General features: G+C 39.5%; 1 protein-coding gene across 2 annotated transcripts in view; it reads right to left on the reverse strand.

The window, feature by feature from the left end:
• ttll11 (tubulin tyrosine ligase-like family, member 11) overlaps positions 1 to 11,113 on the reverse strand; it is a 40,918-nt gene that overhangs the window by 19,022 nt on the left and 10,783 nt on the right. For both annotated transcript variants that reach the window (XM_050053633.1, XM_050053632.1), the window contains exons 4-7: positions 6,541 to 6,831; positions 6,144 to 6,428; positions 3,858 to 3,953; positions 3,654 to 3,766 (exon numbers count right to left, since the gene is read on the reverse strand). In XM_050053633.1, the coding sequence (XP_049909590.1) occupies positions 3,654 to 3,766; positions 3,858 to 3,953; positions 6,144 to 6,428; positions 6,541 to 6,831 (785 nt within the window). The remainder of the gene's footprint in view (positions 1 to 3,653; positions 3,767 to 3,857; positions 3,954 to 6,143; positions 6,429 to 6,540; positions 6,832 to 11,113) is intronic.

Below are 11,113 nucleotides of genomic sequence, written 5' to 3' on the forward strand. Positions count from 1 at the left end.
TAAGAGAGCTCATAGTGCCATATTTTCCCACCAGAACACTGCGCTCTGAGAACGCCTACCCTAAAGTCTCCAAAAGTAGATCAGGAGCCAGAGCCTTCAGCTATCAGGCTCCTCTCCTGTGGAATCATCTTCCTGTTACGGTCCGGGAGGCAGACACCGTCTCCACATTTAAGACTAGACTTAAGACTTTCCTCTTTGATAAAGCTTATAGTTAGGGCTGGCTCNCATCTTCCTGTTACGGTCCGGGAGGCAGACACCGTCTCCACATTTAAGACTAGACTTAAGACTTTCCTCTTTGATAAAGCTTATAGTTAGGGCTGGCTCAGGCTTGCCCTGTACCAGCCCCTAGTTAGGCTGACTTAGGCCTAGTCTGCCGGAGGACCCCCCTATAATACACCGGGCACTCACTCTCACTCTCTCACTCTCACTCTCACTCTCACTCTCACTCTCTCTCGTATTCTATTACTGCATCTTGCTAACTCGGCCATTCTGGATGTCACTAACTCGGCTTCTTCTCCGGAGCCTTTGTGCTCCACTGTCTCTAAGATTAACTCATATCGCAGCGGTGCCTGGACAGCGTGACGTGTGTGGTTGTGCTGCTGCCGTGGTCCTGCCAGATGCCTCCTGCTGCTGCTGCCATCATTAGTCATTAGTCATACTTCTACTGTTATTATACACATATGACTATTGTCACAAATGTATACTGCCAGATATTAATATATACTTTCAACATATTGTACCACAGTAGCCAGAACTATAACTATAATATTATGTCTCATTGTGTCATGTGGATTACTGTTAATTTGTTATGCTGATCTGTTCTGTACGACATCTATTGCACGTCTGTCCGTCCTGGAAGAGGGATCCCTCCTCAGTTGCTCTTCCTGAGGTTTCTACTGTATTTTTTGGGGAGTTTTTCCTTATCCACTGCGAGGGTCATAAGGACAGAGGGATGTCGTATGCTGTAAAGCCCTGTGAGGCAAATTGTGATTTGTGATATTGGGCTTTATAAATAAAATTGATTGATTGATTGATATATTCCCACAAACGCAAAGACACATGAGAACTTAAAACATTATTGCAAGTCACGACATAAACCCTGTCCTTGTCGGTGTCACTGTTTCTTCTACACTAAAAGCAGTGCTTCACTTTTATAGACACACTGAATTATATCATATTCAAGATCGCTAAACTTGTTTCCTTCATGATGCAGCTTGCTCCAGTCTGGACTTAAGCCTCTTTTCACCACATGACTGCAGACTGTAAATACTCGGTCACACTGAGGTATTTTATATAGATATTCTTCCACTACTTAATTGGCTTTAGGAGGCTTAAAATTTGGAGATAAAATGCCTGAGTGTGTCTGGAATACAGCAGTGAAATAAATGGAGGTATGCACGCACAATAAAATGAGCAAAATGATTTAGAACAAAATCAGTTGTCATGTTCATTAAAATCATCAATCAATCATTAAAAGACCATTGTATACTGTATAAAAGAAAGAAACAACAATTATCACTTCCTTAAAAGGGACAGTTCACCCCAAAATAAAATTTTCCCCTCACCCGTAGTGCTATTGATCAGTCTACATTGTTTTATTGTGAGTTGCCGAGTGTCTGAGATATCGACTTTATTAATGTCTGTCTCCAAAAAAATGAAACTAGGTGGCTTGTAGTGCTGTAAGGGGCAACAAGATACATTTGAAAAACTCAACAGCAATGTCTCTATCCAGAAATCATGACCTCAAGAATATCCACAGACTTTGCTGTGAGCAGTTTCATGTAGGAACAATTTTCTTTCTATTGCACTACATCCGCCAACCGTATCTGGATGCAGAAGGAAGCGTGCATCTACTCATTGACAAGAGGTTCATGTTTGTGACCGCACAAGATATTAACATTAATGGCTTCGTCCTAAGCTGAGCTGTAACGTTATCTAGCTCAGTTGTGCTAGGTGAGCTAGCAGTAGATGCACGCTTCCTTCTGCCCTGTGATAAGGTAGGCGGGTGTAGTTTGATAGGAGGAAAATAGTTCCTACATGAAACTGCTCACAACAAGGTCTGTGGATTATCTTGAGTAACTGCGTCATGATTTCTGGAAAGAGACATTGCTGTTGAGTTTTTCAAAATGTTTTTTATTTTTTCACTATTTATTTATTCGCACTTTGAGCACCACAAGCTGAGCGCCATCTAGTTCCATTATATTTGGGAGAAGGCAGACATCTCTACGGCCAATATCTCCAACACTCTGCAACTAACACCAAAACATCATACATTGATACATAGCACTAAAGGTCAGAGGAAAAATATGTATTTTTGATTTTGGGATGAACTGACCCTTTAAAGTAATAATATACTGCTCAAAAATCCCATGGAATGGACTGAAACTGTGTAAGGCTGCAACTAAAGGTTGCTTTCATTATAGCTCAATGGGTGATTTGAGAAAGTAAAAAAATCTGATAATGATGTATCAACCTACAGTCTTTTATTTATGTTTATAAACACATTGCTGAAGCAAACATTTGTATAGGGATTCATTGATTTGTTTTATTAAGACTATGACTAAGATATGTACCGAGTTCTCTCAACTTCTAAATGCTTTCTGGAGACACTGCTACCTTTGGCATTTCATTGATACCCATACATCTGTAATTAGCTAATAGCAGCCAAGCCTATTGTCGGTGTAGCTGAAATTTTCATGATCAATTAATCATTTGGTCTATAAAATGGTCAATTACAAAAAAATAATTGCAGATTACTTTGACTTAGTGAGTATTTGATTAATTGTTTAAGCTCAGAATCTGAGAAATGTAAAGATACAGATATAAAGGCTTTGAGAAATCCCCGTTAACTCAGGGCCTGAAGTGTAAGTCAACATAAAAAGTATAAGGGACATTAGATTAAAGGATTATGAGTCTCTAAAAGTACGTAGATAGGAATTAGTTGAAAGGAACAGAATTCTAAATGTGTATACGACATTGTACTGTAGTGTAATTCATCCACAGACAAGTACAAGATGTGGTTCTGCTGATTCTAGCCGTCTGAAAATATAGCAATGCAGGAGGGAAGAGGATTAAACATATTATAGCCGCATTATATCAATGTGTTAGTGGTCATGAATGTAATAGTTAAGTGGGTATTATCCCAGAGAAGATATCGCTGTCACTTGCAGTACAAAGCAGATCACATATCTGATACAGAAGATAATCTGGAGAGGAGGCAAGAAAGAAGTGAGGAGACGAGGGAAAAAAGAGAGAGAGAGGCAAGACATGGAGATGGCGGTGGAATAGAAACAGTAAATCCTCTTGTCATAGAAGAAAAACAGATTAAGAGGGGGAAAAAACTCCGCAAACCCTAATGGTAAAGGAGATTTATTGCCAGGCACCACACAGGGCCGGTCAGCCAGAGAGATTGAGCCACCAGACTCGTACAGTAATGTGTGAATTTCCACCTCGGCTCAGCTGAATTTAATTTTTCCATTTAACAGGCTTATGGAGAGCTGTTGAGTGGTGCAGAGCCGGGCTCTGAGGAGGGATGGGCAGAGTAAGGTGTCCTTAAAAGTGGACTCTTTAAGACCAGCAGACAAACAGTGGATGGTGTGAAAACTTCAAACTGTGTGTTGACTGTGCATGAATGTGTAAGTGTGTGTATTTACATTGAAGGCTTCCTGTGGCTAGGGTCCATAAGGCGTAGAGTGTCCCTGATCACACCCACTTTGACCTCTTCATCGACCGGACTAGGAACGTATTCAAAAACTCCTGGTGCCACCTGAAACAAACACATATATTTATTAACGCAAAGTAAATCAGAATAATTATAATAATACAACGATAATGCTGATGTTGATATTCGTGCTCACCTCCTGTTCATGTTCTATTCTCATACTGGGGTTGGAGTTGACCTCTAGTAATACTGGCTTCAGGTTCTTCATCAGCAGGATGTCAAAACCTAATATCTGAGATACAAACACCAAACAAAGAGCTACTATCTGCATCTGTTTAGGTCCCAAAATTATATACATTTGTATCAGATTTATTACTGAAGTGGTCATGGCTTACAACAGACGCTGTGGGACATTTGGGTGCATTAAATTGTTTTCTCCTGCCATTTTTATATATGTGTACATGCTGTATATAGCTGTGTAACTGGTAATGTTCTGGGTGGAAATCAATAGTGAAAACAGAGTAGGTTACAGAGGTTAGTGGAAAATACAAGTCTGAATTGCACTGGGCTATATTGTATCACTTTCCTTAACAAATGAAGGTTGTATATATAATGTGAGATAAAAATCTCTTCAGTTTTAAGTGTCAGTGATGGAAAATTAGAAAGTTATTGGTTGATAATGCCTCATTTGGTTGTTTTCTTTCTAAAAAATAAAGTTGTGCATGCGGTAGGAGGAGCTCCAGATAAAAATAAAATTAGTTTTAAGTGTCTATGGGGAAAAAAAAAAAGAAAAGCTATTGACAAGAACACATATGAAAAGCTCACTTGGCCCAACTGCATACACTTTTAAGACACTCAAACTTCAGCTCATCAGACTCCAGTCTACTGTCAAGTCACGCACAGTGCCAGGAATATCAGTCAAGCTTGATCCGTGCACTGAATAACAAATGGTGAAAACTAATGAGAAGTTATTTAGAATGGACCTCACCGAATGTCTGAGGCCCTGTCTACGTGTATACAGATATATTTGAAAGCAGATATTTTCCTCTACGTTCTGGCCTGTCATTCACACAACCAGAGTTTTAGGTCACTAAATAAGAAAATTGTGAAAATGCCTACTATGGTGCAGAATTTTCAAAACTTTGATTACTTTGTATCTGTGTGGACTACGGTTGGGCCATTAAAAAAAACAATGATATACAAGTTATCATACAAAAAAAAAACAAGCTGAAGAGACTTGTTTACTGCATAGCTTGTTAATCACTTAGTTCACGTTCTCTGGCTCTCTTTTTTCCTGTGGTTTAACCAAAGAATTGCCAAAAAGCACACATGCATTAATTTTACTAACAAGAGTGGAAATCTTTCCTGCTGCACCTTAATGGCAAATTGGTGATAATATAGCTGCCACGCTGTTGCTTTTTCGCTTATAGTGTGAACACAGTATGGGCTAATATTACATAGGTAATTATGCACAGTGTCAGACGTATGCCAGCATGTTCCTTTTTATGTTACAATAATGTGGTGAAGCATAGAGAGGGCAAGAAAAAAAAGAGACAGAGAGAAACTGACTATAGCATAAAATTCATAACAGGTGTTGCAGAATTGAATATTAACTTATCAAGGACACGTAAGGACCATTCTCATGGCCAACCAATATTGTGTTGAACGATAATCTCGTCATACAGCCCAAGCCTAGGGTGGACATGATTGGGAAACAATGACGTCATCTCCTAAATTCGCACATGCCAGAAACAATAACAACAATGGCAGACCACCAGTTTGTTAATGCTTTGTTGGCACTGCTTGGTCTAATGACTATTTTACACTTAAACTTAGTATTGCTGCACCACTTCACAGATGACCAGAGGTATCTGCTGTGCCCAATGTTATTTGGTCAACCTCAGCATCTGCAGTTTTAAGTCCGGTTTTGGATAATCAGGACTGGTCCAACCAGCAGATGTTGGGACAATGTCGATAGTACGATTGTTGTTGATGAGGAGTGGAAGGAAAACTTTTGCATATATAGAGCATCACTTGTATCTTTGAGGGAGCTCCTTTGACCTTATACCAAGGAGGAATCAAGAGTGATGAGATCTCCAGTAGGTGTTATGAAAAAGGTACCCTGTACACTTTTCTACCTTTGCAACGAGGGAAGACTGTAGAAGGCAGCTAAATGCCTGTGAGCATTTGATGTTATTTTTGCGTTTTACTATGGACAGAGATATTGTGTGGAAAATGAAGGTCATGTGGACAGATTTTCTTTTTAAGAGAGGGGAGAAATATGTTTTCAAAAATATCTGTTTACCTCCTTGTTTTTAGCCCATTTAGCCTTTTTCTGTTTACGCCGTGCAGACAACAACCAACAATAATCACCTAAAGACTTATACAGTCGAAAAAGTCGAAAAGATTCTGAGAGATCTAAAGGTACGTTAGAATGGTAGGTGAATAGGAAGGCGGAGGAGCAGTAAATATTGCTACCCACCTGGAAGCAAGTGGGTCCTGGTTTTCCGGGTGGTATATCAGCCTGGTAGTAGACTCTAAGTTCAGGCACCACGGCGATGGAAGTCTTGATGACTAGAGCGATGATGTCTGACCACACCTTCTTGATGTCTACACCTTTAGCTGCGAGCCTGTACAGCACGCTGGACAGAGTGCGCTTGCTGCCCGTGCTCTGGCTGTCTGAGTGGACAAAGTTTCCGCTGTGGACGTTGAGGGAGTAGTTTGTCAGGTGCATGAAGACATGGCTCAGGTTCTTCTGGCTTGGTTCCTACACAATCAGAATGAGAATGACCTCACTTATCTGTACGTTTGATGGCATCAAAAGCAAATTACTAGCTTCAAAGTTAACGAGTTGGCATCATCAGCACCATCATGGCTACCTGGTAGGGCTCTGTGCAAAAACGTGTCAGGCCTTCCTTGGCAATGTAGATCTCCAATGGCTCCAGGGACTTCAGCAGCACGTAGAGGCGGATATCAAACTTTAGCTTGTCGATGAGTAACGGCTTTTGGATGTACTCCTGGACAACAGCCTGTTTGGCCTGTGATCCCACCATGAGCTTTAGGTCACTAGGGTCACGAATGAGGTAGATGCCGTCCCCCTGAGAGCCTCCATCTGGCTTGACAATGAAGGTGGGATTCACTGTGGCATCGTTCTCCTTCACCATGCGAATCTACAGCAGAGGTCAGAGTGAGAAAGGATTAGATTAATAAATCACTTGAATCCCACAGGTTTCACACACTGTTACAATCTTTAAAACCAAGACCCCCGAGTCCCCGAGTTTAAACTTTGACAGTGCTTTGAAAGTTGTTAACAATTCATCATAGGTCCTAAACATCTTGATATAAATAAGACATACACTACCACTAATTAAACTACTACTCATATAACCCACAAAACACTGGTCTCAGCTCCAGGATGCTGTCCCTCTAGGCAGAGTAGCAAAGAAAAAGCCATATCAGAGACTGGCCAATAAAAGGAAAAGACTGAGATGGGCAGACGAATCCAAGTTTGAGGTGTTTGTATCCCAAAGAAAAACATTTGTGAGACACAGAACAAATGAAAAGATGCTAGAGGAGTGCTTGATGCCATCTGTCAAGCATGGAGGATGAAATGTGATGGCTTGGGCGTGCTTAAGTGCTGGTAAAGTGGGAGATTTGTGCAGGGTAAAAGGGATCTTAAATAAGGAAAGCAATGCCTCCATTTTGCAATGCCATTCCATAACTTGTGGATGGCACTTGATTAGAGCAGATTTCCTGTTATAACAGGACAATGACCCAAAGCACAGCTCCAAACTATGCAATAACTGTTTAGGGAAGGACCAATCAGCTGATATTCTGTCTTTAATGTAATGGTCAGTCACCCTTTCTCAACCCTATTAGGTTGTTGTGGAGAGGACAGCTTGACCGTATGCTGCGCAAGAACTGACCATCAAGCCAATCCAACTTGTGTGAGGTGTTTCAGAAAGCATAGTGAAATTTCTTTAGAAAACCTCAGCAAATAGACAGCTGGAATACCAAATGTCTGTAATTGCTGGATATGGAGGATTCTTTGATAAAGTTTGTCAAGGATCCTTTGAGGACGTCCCTTAGACCCCAGTCTTCCACGATGTTCACTAATCTGAAGTCAGTTGCCACTCATCTAGCAAGCGCTATAGTTAACTTCCTCCATTTAGTTTCATCTACAGGTCTGTGGTGATTATCAGACTCCAAAATCATTCTTTGCCGATTTTGCCGATGCCGGCCTGCTGACATCAGTCTGATTAGCTGCAAACTTAAAGTACTTCAGTGCTATTTAAATTCTGTTAGACACAAGGTGCACATTACTTTTGACTTGTCAACTGGGCCGTTTTAAAGTGAACTGAGCCATTCAAAAGTGCAGTGGTGTCATTATTTTCCATCACTGTAGCAGCAGGAGGCCACTGCGGCAGCTTGACTAGGGTTTAAGGGACAAAATAGCAGCAAGCGATTAACATGATCAAAAAGTAATAACGCATTATGTTCAGACTTTTACTGCATCACAATTAACGCATTAACGCTGACAGCCCTAACAGAAGTGCGACTTTTCATGGAAAACGTGAAATTTTCTGAGTGGCCCCAAACTTCTGAGCAGCAGTGTATGATATTAACCATTCAAATAAAGTTACTGTTCATCTTCTAAATGTATAAATTACTGAGTTAATGTCTTATTGTATGAGTTTACAGCAGAAACAGATTGGTGGGAGAGAAGAACAACATGACACAATGTTCTGATGCCAAAATCATCCCAAGAAATTACGGACATCAGAAAATTGTCACTACCCTAGTTCCAGGGCTAAACCCTTGGTTAAAAATAATACACTTATTTAACTTCTACATGTACTATATCCATATGAACCAGGGTGAAGTAATCAAAACTATGTGCATTTTGCTCAAGTCTCATGACACCAGAGCTGCAATGATTGGGCAATAAGTTAATTAGTAGTTAAAAGAAAATTAATCACCAAATCTTTTGAGAATCGATTTATCATGTCAATCAATTTTCAAGCAAAAATGTCAAACATTTGCTGATTTCAGCCTCTTAAATGTGAGAATTTACTGCCGTCCTTCATCACTTTTGATGGTAAATTGAAAGTCTTTGGGTTTTGGACTAATGGTTCAACAACAGAAGCAATTTGAAGATGTTAATTTGGGTTATGGGAAATTGTGATGAGCATTTTTAAATATTTTATTGACTAAACGCTTAATCGATTAATCTTAAAAGTAATCAATCTATAAAATAGATTAATCCATAATGAAACTAATGGTTAGTGCAGCCCATTAACTTCCTACCTACCCACAAGCTTACACAACATTCATCTTCCAGTTATTCCTGAGTCAAGTGTTATTTTTTGTCTTTGGACTTCTTCAGAAATGTTACCAAATCAACAAACCAACAGCACATATACATGCAAAGCCAAAATTCACGCAATACTCATTTGGGCTGACAGTCTAATGCCTGATGTTTGGCACAGTGACATGCAGAACATTTGGAATAAAAATCTATGATTTGTGCCTCTCTAGTGGGAAATAGTTTGGTCTGCTGTAAACTAAACTGGAATACAATAATAGTGATATTCTGCTGCCCCCTGCTGGACATAATATGCTGTTGCTATATACTATAATTTCCCTAAATATGAATTATTCACCATCTGCCCATGCAACTGCATAACAAAAAACTGGCACCTGCCACAATCAGTTAAGCTGTGGTGGAAATATTCTAACATTTTTCTAAATAAAAGTGCATTGAATAACTGAAATTATATATGATTACAAATCTGCACAATATTGCACAATAAGCATGCCACTGACTAGCAGAATTTTTTTAAGCCTGTCAAAATGTCAGGGAGGATTACAAAAAAACTACTTTAAACAGTTCTGTCCTTGTCTCATCCCCTTCCCTCCTAAACTGATTAACATAACACAGACCTGGATAAATGCTATGAGTTCATTTAAGGTTTGTTGTTCTTGGTGAATGGCACGCTTGGTAACTGGTTGTGACATGCTGGATCACTGTACCCTATTCTCCTCACAGCTCTCCCTCCCTGTTATAGGTGTCTGCACACACTCAACACTGTATTTCCCTTAAAAAGATAATCCTACTAGATTCAACCATGTGTTTCGGAGTGCCAGATGACCATAAAGGGTAATATTCATAAATGTGTTACAGTCTGTCTTTTTCCCCTCGAGGAAAGTGAGCAATGAAGAGAGCACATGACACTGGAATTTAACAAGTCATCCTACTCAGAACACTGTTTCAATGAAACATGGTGAGCCGATGTAACTGGGGATACAGAGAAAAGAGCACTAATAGGTTAAAGACAACAGAAGACTTCAGTATCTGTGTTGTTTTTGCTCAAAACTGGAAATTTTCTTAAAATTCAGAGGAAGCAAGATGACAAAAAGAAACAGTGACTTTACTTTTCAGCATTGCCTTTTATTTATAAAGCCGTTCCGCTTATTTATCAAGCAATCTGTATCTATGATAATCCATAGAAAGTCTGCTGTCTGTCTCAAATATAAAAGCAGTCAAGATGTCTGCTGTGAAAAACATTCATTTAAATCAAGTTAACTGATATCTCTAGCTGAATTTAACATTGTAAATTCAATGTTAAATGACTCTTTTGCTAATTTTGTCTGTTTAAGCTTTAGCGTTAATAGCAACTTGCACCCGTCTGTGCACCCATGGACATCTAGGCCTTAAAATGAGTTATGGTTAGATGTGTTTTTGACATGTTGCTATTCTGAAGCAGCAGAAAGCCCCACTGACCAACAAAAAGCTGGTCTAAAGTCAATGGTGCAATATTTTTCTGCTACTTAAAGGGCACATTATACAGATAGCAGTGCCCAGACTGAGGTGGGTTCACAACACGCATACGCTCTACTTGTTACACAAACAGGGATGCACGGCTAGGTTGCGGCTGGGTAAAGTAATACATTATTAATGATCATCATTAACATTAATTGCATTCTCTAAAATGTGAATGTAGCAGAGAGCAGAGCAGAGCTGCAGAGTTGCTCTGTGACTCTCCATTAAGAGAGACACTGTGAGCATTTAAGCACGAGGAGCAGCTAAACTTCACTGATAATTTCAGAAGCTGAAAGTTTAGTTCAGTTTCTTCTGTCAAGTTTAAAACTAAAAAAATTTTTATCTTTGGTGCTTAAATGTCCAACTATATTTGCTGCGTTGACAATACCGCTTTTATTGCATTACTCTCAGTCAGAGGTTGCGCTAGACTTTTTCGTCGCCGGTCATTTTTACCGACAGGGTTGTAAAAATCCGGTCATAATCTATTTTTACCGGTCATTTTAATTTTCGTTTTTAAATAATAATAAAGATATTCAAAGACATTTAGTTTTCATTCATTCGTTTTTAATAAATCCAACAAGCAAGTTATAAAGTGTGCATTAATAAGGACATGAACGAAAAGATGAACA

The sequence above is a fragment of the Epinephelus moara genome, chromosome 9, assembly GCF_006386435.1.
Source record: "Epinephelus moara isolate mb chromosome 9, YSFRI_EMoa_1.0, whole genome shotgun sequence".
Taxonomy (NCBI): Eukaryota; Metazoa; Chordata; class Actinopteri; order Perciformes; family Serranidae; genus Epinephelus; species Epinephelus moara.